Raw genomic sequence first — 12,983 nt, 5'->3', positions numbered from 1 at the left:
GCATGTCCATGTCCTCTCTTTCAACAGGAGCTACAGGTGCAGCACAAACTTCCCTATGAGCAGTAGGTATCTTACTGTGAGCAGATGTTATGTTTTGTAACTGCACACGGACCAGGTAGAAATTCAGGTATCACCAGATTAGATGATTCCACAGATACTGGGGAAAGGAAAATTAATTACCTGTCTTTGATGGTCAAAACAGGTAAAACAGGAGTAACCCAACCACACGTGACAAAGCTAAATCTTATACATTTCAATTAGCCGAGATTAGTACACTGTGAAGAACTACTTGAGGCTATTTAGTTGTGGCACCAGAAGTGTTCCCCAGCTCCAGGAGCTCAGCACACCATGCCCAGCACCACTGCTATCACTGCTAATCCTTCCCAAAAGAGAACTACACATCAGGAAAAGAAAGGAGTATTTTATGAAATGGTTTTAGGAGAAGATGTTCTAAAAACAAATGAAGTAAAGCAAAATAAACAAGCCCCAGATGAGATCACAGATACAGGAAAATTTCCTGGTTTGAACTGGATTTTAGACAAAGAGGGAATACTGTGCTGAATGTTAGTGAGCAAGCAGGAGCAGGGATGCAAAAAAACTTCTGCCTATCAGTTAGGAGACAAAATTTCCAGGGATTCTGAAGAAAGTTTCCAGACAAAACCTACTGGACTGTAATAGTCTCTAAGGGAAGTGAGAGCAAACCTGATTCTCGCTGCACTTCAAAACAACCAGAGAAAGCACTCAGAGAACATTCCTAAGGGAACAATCTGACACTGGCAGGGCAGTGAAATTCAGGATCTAACTCTATTTTCCATCTTTAACTTCTCCTGGTAAGAAACCTTTAAGTATAATTTTTCATTTAACAACAAATTGGAAGTACATACTGTTCAGTGTTTCTCCTTTTAGGCTCTCTATTCACTGGTCAGATATGGTCAAGGACATGGATTTTAAATCTGCTTGTACATCTTTAGAGTCACCTTAAAGGAATATGGGATTTAGGTGTAGAGATACAACAGGTATTGTCAGAGGACAAGTCTAGAGAGACAGACAACCTGGTGGCATGTGATTTTGTCCTCTTCACTCATTTTTATTTCTGTAGGCATTTGGTCAAAGGTTACTGGCACAGCTTCACAGGTGAAGCTCTTTGAAAGAGCGAAACCACAGAATTGCCTATCTGTCACTTGGCAGCAAAAGGCAACATCTGTAGCTGCTTAAATAAATGAACACCCTGAACTGGAACCCTGGTCCAGGGCTGCTGCTTAACTTGGGATTACAATGCAAAACAGGACACGGTGCCCAGGCCGCCCACTCACTGCAGCCAGCCATGACCCAATCTGCCTGTTCAGCACTTCTGGACCAAGTATGGCTGTAAGATCAGCTGCCACAGCCCAGCAGGCTCTGCACCAGCACAGATCACCTGGATCAAGCTTGTCAAGCATAATTAAACAACTTGATTTGCTGCTCCATGTTATAAGCTGACTACCACTGTCCTATTTAGTCTGCACTGCTTTGAAGAAAATGCTTCGTAATTCTGGACTAAGGAAATTCAGGTGAGTGTCACACCTGGTTAATGCCTCAATGATTTAGCACCAGTTTACAGAAATAGTGAAGTAGAATTTGGTAACGGTTGGGGTATTATTGCTCTTATCTTTATTTAAAACTATAAGCAACCACAACACATTCAAATTTGTATGTAAATGACAGTACCTATGGGCAAGTACAGAATCCTCATCATTCTGCTGAGTGCCCAGATTAACATCAGCTCATAGAAAGAAGAATGTGAATGTAAATCATCCTTACTTATTAACTTATCCTTAATGCTTGGCAGTGCTGAGTTAATGATCAAACCTGATTATCTTAGAGGTCTTTTTTCAACCTCAACAACTCCATGATTACAGATCTTCATACAACCCTCTGGAGACCTCCCAACTGAATTCTGTGCAGGCTTGGACCCACCTTCTTTCCCCGAGATTACAGAACCATGGTTTAAGGAGACTTTAGGTCTTCTTAGGCCACACAATTCTCACCTTCTTGAGATCCTCTTTGGAGAACTTCTCATAAGGATTTTGTTCCAAGTAAGCCATATGCTCTGCATTGTTGCTTCCAAATCCTGGGCCTTTCCCTTTCTTACCAGTAAACTGTTCTCCAAACGGATGGTGTAAAAGATCAAAATGAAGCATTGTGATCATCTCTTTCTTTATGAGTTCTTCACTTTTCTGCAAGTCTGTTAGAGGTGGTTCCACATTTAAGGGTCTCAGTATTGTTTCATTAACCTGCCCAGGAATAAAAAGACGTTTGTAAATATCATATACACCAAAGACAGTATTAAATTAATCAATCTCCTCTAAAGTATGAATTTTATGTATCAGCTAAACCCCGCAGAACAGGTGCCAAAATCCCTTGTGGTGTGACACATGCAGCAATCTCAGCATTTGTGCAGATGAAATACCTCATGGCAACTTTGCTGGGGAAGTTTCCTGTAAATCAGCATAGTCAAACAAAGATTTCACTCTCTCATGATCTCCTTAGACTCTATTTTCTCCTATAATGGTTAAAGCCTTTATTTTTAATTTTTGTTCTTTAACAATGAATTTCATTTCTGCTTACTTCTGAGGGCCGTGGTAGATTCTTCTGCACAGCTTTGTGCATTCTCTTCAGTTCTTTGGCACGCTCCGCTTCTCGGAGAGCCTAAACAAACAAGGCAAGTGTTACTCCAGCCACTGTAACACAGTTAGATGCTGCCTAGGAATGTATATGATATAAAAACTAACTGATTATTGCAGTAAAGATTCCTCCCAGTATAAAGACTTCATGTTACTAAGCCAGAGCTAAGTAATGTGATGACAACATAATTTACTGCCTCTAAAGTGCATGGGAAGAGCACAGCAGACTAAGAGAAGAGACAACTTCGAAAGTCATTTCCAAGCATCAAATTCTCCTTCAGTCTCAACTCCAGCTTTCATTCTTTACACATTTCTCCACATGTGACAACTGCTCTAACTCTTCAGACATCAAATCCACCAGGAAGACTCTTAAATTAGCAGCCAAGATTCTATTTGTCATCTTCAATGACTTATAGTACATATATTACTAAAACAATACTTGTGAAAGTGTAAAAACATGAGAGTCCTCTTTACAATACACTTTTAAACAATAAATAACATGAAAAGCCAGTATTGTCAGGAACTTCAGGAACACTGACCAACGTCTTCCATGCTCTAATCCCAGCATGTCACATCTTCACTTGGAGGCAGGATGCTCTTTTCTTGTATGATGGTACAACTCAAATTCTTTCCTCTATTCTAAACACATATATTACTTGTATTTGTTCAGACTTTTTATTAGGGTAAGTATGCACAAGACATACATGTACAGAACATGTGCCTCCCCAAATGGAACACACTAGGAATCAAATTCTGGGAAATGCTTTTCCCATTTAAAGATAGCAAAGCACTGGATTTTTTAAAATATTTTGTTCACTTGTCAAAGCACAGCTATTGGCAAAAACTTCTCTGGACTCAAAAATCCCATTTATTTTTATAAAAAACATTTATATTTATGTAAGGTATGTAACAAAATGAGATTTGCAACACAAGACTTAGGATAAGCAATAAATAGAAAAGGGACTGTTATTAAAAAGACTTAAAGTGTCTCTGGTTACTGGCCAGTACAGCCATTTAACTGGCAGAATTTAGGCTTGTACTTTATCTAGCCTTCCTTGACTCTAAACCAAAACAAAACAACAGGGACCCCACTCACAACTTGGCTGTCTGGGTAATCCTCTGGTACCAGCCAAGGGTACCAGTTCCCCACAGGGCAGATTTTTATCTGTGTGCTACCTGCCTGAATTTGTATATACCTGTCTAACCTTTCACAAACAGCAACTTTTAACCTTGAGAGAATAACCTGAAACTGAAAAAAAGCACAATTCTCACGTGATTAAAATCACGCATGTGCCACTGTAGAAAAAAGCTATGAATTATATTTTTATCTTCTGAGGGACAAACGCAGGAGGTAGGACACAGACACTCTTAAGGACTTCATGGCAGAAAATTATGTGATATGTAACATCAACAAATTAAGAAAATGATTTAGAGAGACAACTGATTTGGCCTCTGTGTGTATACTCTGAGAGCAGCAAAGAAAACATTTTATTTTGTTATCCTGTAGAAGAAGCTGTACCACTTCCATTAAACAGGTGTGAAACGATGAGAACCATACAAGGAATGCATTTTATTTTAAACACATCTCAGACACTGACCTGCTTGCGGGCTTCTATATCAGCAGCATCTTCTACAAAGGTTTCATCGACTTCATGTTCTTCAAGTTCTTTTTCTGCGTTTTCAGGCAGAACAATCTCAAAGTCGTTCTTTGGAGCAGGGAGGGCCATGAGCCCCATGCGCAGGTGCTCCCGAGACTCCCTCTCCTGTGGGAAGGGCAGTGAGATGTGATGCTTCTGGATTCATACACTGAATGTAGCACAATACCCTGAGTGCAACACAACCAAACTCCATTCATCTGCATTAACAGACAGGAACAACACACTAATTATCCCCTGGCCACCTCAGTCTGCTGCAAAGCCAGAAAGCACCAGATCTGCAAACCAGTGGAGTCCACCAGGAATTTGAAGGCCCAGTTTCCCTTCTAGTAGCAAAAAGTCTTTTTACTATAAAAAGACTAAGACAGAACCAAAGTATAAGTACATCAAATAAACCTTCTCCTTCAAGCTAAGAGGAGCTCTGGAATTTTGAACTTGAAGAGTTATTTTTGTGAGAACAGACCAAACACTTGGAGTGGATATCCTTAGCTAGGCAAAAAAAAACCCCGTCAATAGCTCAGGTGGGAGATATTCAAAGCCACAGTCGAGGCTGCAGAACAGCCACATGAAAGGAGCTCCTAAGGTGCTACCTATTAGGTATATGCCCTTTTATACCATGTCTAATTGGCAGGGTCCATCTGGCTGATCTCCAAAAATGGAAACATCTGTTGCCAAAGGTGACGAAAGAGTCTGGATGGGACTCAGATTTCTGGACATCTCAAACCCAAGTGCTCCTAATGGCAAAAATTACACTCCTTTAGCTTGGTGTTGTCAACATGACAGACTGATGAAAAGGTCCTGTAGGTAAATCAGGAAGCCAAGATGACAAGGGATTTGAGGATTGCATAGGATTGCAAGAAAAATGAATCTTTGCTCAAGATGAATTTCCTGCTCAGCTTCAAAGCTAGAAATAGGATGGAAACTTAACTATGTCTTCTCTGACAAACAGTTCTAGAGTGTGTTTACTGAGCGTACTGAAAACCATTCGAAGGGGCAAGATTTCTGTTCTTTTAAAGACAGACTGTATTTTATGGTGTGATGAGGACAGACCTGTCGGCAGGTGGAAGAAATAACATCTGTTTTTATTATAAAATTCTTTTTAACAGATGAGAATTAAAACCCCTGAAAATTGAGCACTGATTTCCACTTCTAAAATACTGCTTACCATTTGTTTTGCATAGGATGGGTCACTGTAATCTGCCATTCCTTCTTCTGGGTTGATGTTCAGTTTATCCCGCAGTGGAGTTCTCCCAGGAGTTGTGCCAAGTGCAGGTTTGGGTGTCAGTCCTCCTCGAGGAGTTAAGCTCTCTGATCCCTGAGAGGGTGTTCTAGTGAAGTGCAGTTAGCCATTAGTTTTTTACTAAAGAGTTCTACTTTAAATCTGAATATTGGGAAAATTTACACACACACGGTCTATACATTCAATCTAGAATTTTTTCTTGGGAGGCAGTGAAACTGTAAAGTGCAACTACAAGAATCCTAAAAATAAATTGTTTAAACCTGTCAAGGTGTAACCAAGGCCCTGTCAAGCTGAAATCTAAGCACATCATCATTTTAACAGAAGCTTCAGAACTCCACCAACACAAACTCCCACTGCTGCTTTTGAGAGAAGAGCTTATCCAGTCACCAGGCATTTTTCTGGGATACAGTAATCAGGACTGAATTGTAAGCTCTGATTTCCTCACCACCTGGGCAAGTCATTCACTCTGCAATCATCTGGCTCAACAGCTGTCCCACCTTGCAACTGAGTGAATCATCCTGAAAATGCCTCTTTGCTTTCACTGACTATTCAAGAAGTAATTACATTACAATAATTATCTTTAAGCACCTGTGGTTGGCAAGATGGATTAAGTCTTAGATTTGGTGGGCCCCAGTTGCTTCTCCTCTGGGAAGGAATATTGTTCTCTATCCCAATAACTTACTACATGAATGAGGTGCTACTTCACAGATGGATTATTTTTTCCCTCTGCTCAAGAATTTGGATTTTCCCACTGATAGAGTATTTCTGCAAGCAAGCCAAACTGATACACAGGTACTGCATTTACATGTACGAATCTGACCTTCAGAAGCTAAAAAAACACCACGAAAAAAATCTCAAACAACAAAATTAGAGTATCTCTACTGTTTAAAATATAAACCAACCCAAATCAACAGCCAGATCACTCCAGGCCAGATTCTACATTCATTTTGCACCACACTGACTCCAACAGATCTTCAAAAAAAACATGCATTGCTGGAGCTGCTCTTTTAATTAAAAGAGCAGGACTTTTGCACACAGCTTCTAAACAAAACAAATCTGCTTTGGAAAAGCTGCCATAAAGGTCCTTTTTATTTCATTCTCCACTTTTCCTCCTAGCATGACACAAGTAAAATTAGAAGCTAAGTGGAAAAACCTGACACACAAAACGTACCAATTGTAACATGTTTTAGCTGTATGGTGTTTGGCATTTGTGGGATATATATTTGTTCATTCTAAGAGTTAAACCAGCAATTCTGTACTGTTTAGATTGGCAATATAAGAAATATTTAATTTTGGACATATATGGCTTATAAAATATTTACTCCAGCTTTTCAAAAATTCAGTGTGGGTTTGGCTACGAGACCTCCCACATCTTCGACTCCAAGGTAATACTTTGGAAAAGCCAGGATCCACATACAGAATGACACTGCAGCTTACTATTTATATTCCTGCATTACTCCAGAATAATTTATATTGCTCCAGACCACAGAAGGCCACATTTTGGATCAAAACTCCAGTGAGCCATACACTGTATGAATACAGATGAAGAGGACATGGCTGAGCCTTCTAAAGACACAGAGAAATTTGTACAACAAGGGCTTGAAATAAAAGTGAGTTAAAATTTGTTTTGAACTCTAATCATGAGATACTTCACACATCAAAATCTGCTCTGTCCACCCACCTCCAAACAGATACATGCCCACCCAGGCACCCATCAGAAAAGGAGTCTGTTTACCTGAAAGGTGTGGAAAGCACAGTATTTGGAGTCTGAACAACCTGTTTCTGTGGTGTTACCCCTGAAAAGTCACTTTCATGCAAGGGAGTATTAAGACCTCCTTTCAGGGGAGTATCCACATTTGTGAGAGCCATCAGATTCTGGGCCTCCTGTGTAACAAAAACAAGCAGTGCTTCACCAAGACATTCACAGTCACGTTTAACAAATTCAGTGGCAGTAATAACAGCTGAAGAGTTATTTGAATATCAGTTTGTGGAAAGTGTTCAAATTTTCTTATATTTAACACCCATACACTGGTATTTATAAACCCTACTGTTCCACTGAAAGGCATTTCAATCTTCATTTCCAGTAAAATATGTTATAAACTGGCATTGCAAAAATGAGTGAGTTACTTACTGTTTCAACTTCTTTCAGTTTGCCAGACTCCATAAATCTGCAAGATTTGTTAGTGACTGAACATCCAAGTAATCCTAAGAATCCTGATTTTAAGGGGGAAGAGCACACTTGAACTCTGAAACCCAAATTCGATGAAGTTTAGCCAAACTGCACTTCAAAGAGAATGTTCCAAAAGAGATGGTCACTATCCAGATTTTTGGTCCATGACTCAATTGGGGCTTTTATGAATAGCCCCCTTTTTAATTTCGTTTTTCCTTATTACAGTGAAGAATTAAGTCTCTCTGAAAATGAGCTAATTATACTACTGCAAATAGCAATTTTACTCCCAGAAGATCACTAATCCACCTAGAAAACTCTGTATATGCCTAATATTGTAACACTTAAAATGTCAGAGTACTCCATTTGAAGGTGAGCCTGACCATTCCTGCAAACACTGCACAGACTTAGGTCATGATCTACAGAACCGGGAACTCTTTTCTCTTACCATGGAGCTGCTGAAATAACAGCTCATTGGCAATTCAGAGGGTTGGGTTTTTTTTGTTTTGGAGTGGAATTTTTGGGGTCTTGTTTTGTCCTACACACTAGCTGCACTGATTTAATTTACCCATTTTCAGATACTCAATAAAATACTACTCAACATTACCAGTCTTTGGAAAAATCCAGGCAATCAGAAGTTGCAAAGGCAGGTTTTGAATAACCTAAGTCTTAGGCCAATAAAGTGCTAGGAAAATATTCCTGCATTGTTGCAGTTAATTGCTACTTGTTAATTGTACTAAAAGATGGACAACATAAACTGTTTTAAGGAGATGAACTCATACATCTTCAACACTGAGAGACACCCAAGGGGAAATTATACAAGACACCAGGAGAATTGGTTAAAAACTTCACACAATATATGATTAAAGGGAAAAGAATCAGAATGTTTTGAAACATAGTGACAATTGATCAAATAGAAATAGATCTGCTTCTATGCCCTTTGGTGTCTCCTGAACATTGGAATTGCTTCAAATCCCAGTATTGCACATAATCTAAGGAGTGTTTCTCTGGTATTTACACCTTCTACTCAGTTGACCCCTGCCCCAAAACTTAAAACCCATTCTGTACATTTATACTCTACCTGCAGGATCCTGTCCTGGGCTGCTGGAGTTTTGGGAGTCCTTAGTGCTATGCTGTTGTTGGTTACATTATACTCAGAGAGAAGAGTGCTGGAAGCTGAGTTTGTGATTCCAGATTCCTCAGCAGTCTGCCGTGCAATCTCACTTGCCTGGCCGACTTTTACAACTTCTTCAAGTTCTGTATCAGATATCTGTAAAAGACAAAATACCAAGGCACAGTAAGATCCAATACAACTACAAGAGCCACTCGATAGAACAGAAAGCACTGTTTGGTATCGGGCTTATAAATTGTTTATTATCAATGAACACCTCACCTGAGGAGCTGGAAGCACCAGTTTACTCCTTTTCTTGGTAAATTCTGACACTCCACTGGTCTGCAGAATAGCTGAGGGCAAGTCTGACTCTTTTTTCCGTTTCATGTGTTGCTTGTCCTTTTTGCGCTCTCTTCCTTCCCTTTCACTGTTGTTATGGAAAACAGAATTATTTCGGAACACATAGAGCAGCTACAAAGCAAAGCAAACAAGATGAGCAAAAGGGCTGTGCCCTTAGCAAAAGGCAGATAAGCTGAAATAAAACATTACAGGAAGAGTGGAGCACCTTGTGGGTGATTAGATGTGATCTGCAGATCCTGCAGCAGAACCTACTACACGGCAGTGTAAGTAATGCTTTTAAGTTATGGAATTAGCCAACAGATTCAGCTTTTGGGCTGCTTCAGCTGCAATCAACACTGGATCAAGAAAAAAAATGTCAGGCCAAGAATTTCCCTTAGTGAAACAAGAGAATGTGAACAGTCCCTTTTTTTCCAGAAGCTGCTAAAGGAAGACGAACATTTTGTTTTACGGGAAGTGGGAACCAATTTCTCTTCTTTTCTCTTTTAATGAACATGGTATTTCCTTCAAACAGCAATGGAGGCAGTCAGTGAAATAGTAAGCTTCAGTTTGAAGCTCCTGCCCGACCCTCTGAACAAACAGCCATGCAAAAAAATCAGTTAGAACCCAAGTTACAAACCAAATTGTACACGGCATTGGACTGACACGCTCAGTAATTAAAAGCAGTTTTGGCAGAAGTAGTGGGGGAAATGCAACTGTACAATTAAATATGTACCCAAGACTGGCATTTAACTACTCAACTGTGCTTTCTGGGATTTTTTGGGTGGATGGGGAGAAATTAAGCATTTAAGGACATCAAGAACAACTCCATCAAAGTAATACTATAGGTAAAATCTACTTCTATGAGCAATCTTATTAAGATTATTACTTAAAAAAAGGACACTAAATACAAAAGCAAATTAACTACTAATAGAAAACAAATCTCAAGAAAATTAACATTTCGACTTTAATAAAGAGCAAGAACACGCATCAGAAACTTTATTCTGATAGATAAAAGGTGAAGCAGAGGAAAGAAAAAAGGTTATCATAGACAAAAAAGTGAACTAGACCTTTTGGAAAGATAAAAACACAGAAAACTGAAAAGGCAGAGGCCACTTGCACTCGTATCTGTCCCACTGAAAATACATTTCCCACCCACATCATACTTGCAAGACTTAAAACACATATATATGGGTTGCTTTCTTTTCCAATACACTGTTCCCTCCTTATTACAACACACACTTACGATCGTAGTTCTCCATCCAGGTCTTGCTGACGTAGTCTCCTGAAATCTGCATCCAGGGACTGGTAATTTTCCTCCGATGTATCATAAAAACCAGGGGCAGGCTTCTTTTCAAATGGAATTTCTGCATTGTAATCCACACCTCTCTTTTTTTTTCTTTTCTTCTGGATCTCAATTCCAGCAGCGCGAAGTTCTCGTCTCTTCTGGAGAGCAGCAAGACGTCTGAAGAAAGAGCAACACCACATGATTTAAAGTGCAGAATAAAGAAAAGCAGTCCCAGGATATGAAACCAAATGTAAGTTTACCGAGCTTCTTCCAGCTGCTTCTCCCTGGCTTTCCTCTTGGCCTTCTTTCCCTGTGTATTTGCCAGACGTGCTCGAGCCTCAGACAGCATTTCAAGCTCATCTACAATAGTACAGATAAACAGAGCTATGAATCTGCACTTAGAAGATGGGAGTAAGGAAAGAAGTGACATTAACATCAGAAAACTGTCTTTAAAAGCTGAGTCAATCAATCACAGGCATTCTGTGTCATCACTAATCTCCAAGTTGTCCCAATGTATTTACTGAATCATTGGCCAGATGAAATGAAGACTTTTAGAAAAAAGCCTAATGTTGAAAATAATTCAATTAGTATCAACAACAAATCAAAACTTTTACATAAAGAGGCAAACTGACCACATTAATGGAAGTAAAACTTCATTTACATCTTTATCCCAGAGTATTATCTTGAGAATTTGTTAATTGCATTTACTTCCAGAGTTGAGAGCACTGTTTTTGTGAACCTGTGACTGTTCAAAACCACTACTGGTCCATTCATGGAATTTTAACAATGTTCATTTTTCAGTTTATAATGTTGCTTTGTGCAAGGAAAAAACAAAAGAAATCCAGCAGTCCTTCTGTGCTTCAGAATGGATCCGTCTTGAGAGGTGTGAGCTGATGGAAAATGATGAAGATACAGCACTAAGAATGCAAACAAGCAGAGCAGTTGTCAAAGCAAGTAACAGCCAGTCATGGTAACAGATGAAGATGACAGATAAGGAGGAAAAAAAACACACCAAGAAATGGAAAACTGGAAAAGTATAACTGACTGGCCAGATACAGAAATAAGATAAAATCTGTATGAAAATTAATGATCAGGGGGTAGTGGAGAAAAAGAAGAAAACCAAGGTGGCTGTGTAAACAGAAAAACCAAACAGATCAGATTTCTGTCAAAAATGGTAAACACACTCCTAACTCACCTTCATCCATGTCAATGGGATCTGGCCTGGCAGGTTTGGTTTCTGGATTTGGATCGATTTCTCCAGGTTTCAGTTTCCGAGGATCATCAGCAGTTTCTTCCTCATTGTCTCTCTGAGCAGCTTTGTCCCTAAAAACACATTGTAGGTGTCACCACCAGCTCTTTGTTTTCCCCCAGATTCGTAACAACCATCCCTTATATGTCTCCAAAGACTGATCATAAAGCAGTAACTTTGTACTCTGTACAATACATTAAATTTGTTATACAATCCACAAGCGTGGTACAGTTCCATAATCTTAAACAAGACAAGAGAAAGAAACCAACACAGTATTACATTACAACAATAAAATATTATATAAAACACAATACTGATACAGCTAGTAGTAAAGAAATCTCCTCAGGTAATCTTTTAACAATAAAAACAAGAATTCAAGCAGTGTGACAAAATAAAAAATCAAGTTTTCCAGTATATTTTTCTAGTCAACCAATCGCACCAGAATTAAGAAAGCTCACAAGGGAAAATGGCACATTCCTTTTCTTCTTGTGGCCTAAAGAAACTCTTTGTAGCACAGAGAGATGGTATCTGCACATTCAGCCACTTCAACATGTGTTTTATGTCTCTTTTCTCTCTTACCCTCCCACTCCTGCTGATCAACCAGTCAAAAAATGTCCAAGCGGCCTAACAAAAGCATAAATCTTGACAGTCCCTTAGCCAGAATGACCAGGAGCAAGAAAAGATACACCTATCTCTATTCAAGCTCGTCTCCAGGTTCCAGGAGCTTCCTTCAAGCCAGATGCAGTGCCTGAAAACAATCTTTAAAGATTTGCTTACAAAAAGACTCAGTCAACTTGAAACCACCCTAATTTACCACTGTCTTGGGGTGACCTTATGATGTGTATCCCATATCGCTGCCTATGCCCAGAAATTAATTTTTGTGCCTTTCTATGCCTCTAAACTGAGCCTGAAATGGGGAAAGGAAAAAACTGAGCAAAACTTTCTCAAAGCAGTTTGCAGCTCGTTCAAGGTTACAAAAAGATAGCAGGGTTTTTTTTTTCCCTAGCTGGGGCAGGGGAGGGAGGAAGCACCCGGCTTGTTTTTTTCCAGTCAGTTTTTGGCCAGTTTTTCTTCTTCTTGTTCTCCGGAGAGAGACTGAGAGTTGGACTTTGGATTTCCTTCTCTGGAATTCCGGATTTTTCCCCTTTTCTACTGGACTGCTTGATTGCTGTAACATCAGAGCACATCGGGAGGACTTTCCACCGGGCACAGAGGGCCTGGCCCCGGCTGAAGCCCCAGCTCTGAGGAGACCAAAGGGAGGACTCGAACACTTT

The 12,983-nt window shown here is 39.6% G+C and overlaps 1 protein-coding gene across 1 annotated transcript in view; it reads right to left on the bottom strand.

The window, feature by feature from the left end:
- Positions 1–12,983, bottom strand: part of CDC5L (cell division cycle 5 like) — a 31,813-nt gene that overhangs the window by 14,205 nt on the left and 4,625 nt on the right. Inside the window, exons 4-13 of the mRNA XM_048297948.1 lie at positions 11,656–11,783; positions 10,721–10,820; positions 10,419–10,637; positions 9,119–9,263; positions 8,807–8,995; positions 7,294–7,442; positions 5,484–5,646; positions 4,262–4,426; positions 2,608–2,688; positions 2,028–2,273 (exon numbers count right to left, since the gene is read on the bottom strand). Of these exons, the coding sequence (XP_048153905.1) occupies positions 2,028–2,273; positions 2,608–2,688; positions 4,262–4,426; positions 5,484–5,646; positions 7,294–7,442; positions 8,807–8,995; positions 9,119–9,263; positions 10,419–10,637; positions 10,721–10,820; positions 11,656–11,783 (1,585 nt within the window). The remainder of the gene's footprint in view (positions 1–2,027; positions 2,274–2,607; positions 2,689–4,261; positions 4,427–5,483; positions 5,647–7,293; positions 7,443–8,806; positions 8,996–9,118; positions 9,264–10,418; positions 10,638–10,720; positions 10,821–11,655; positions 11,784–12,983) is intronic.

This window comes from Corvus hawaiiensis, chromosome 3, assembly GCF_020740725.1.
Source record: "Corvus hawaiiensis isolate bCorHaw1 chromosome 3, bCorHaw1.pri.cur, whole genome shotgun sequence".
Classification (NCBI taxonomy): domain Eukaryota; kingdom Metazoa; phylum Chordata; class Aves; order Passeriformes; family Corvidae; genus Corvus; species Corvus hawaiiensis.
This window is presented reverse-complemented; position numbering and strand designations above follow the sequence as displayed.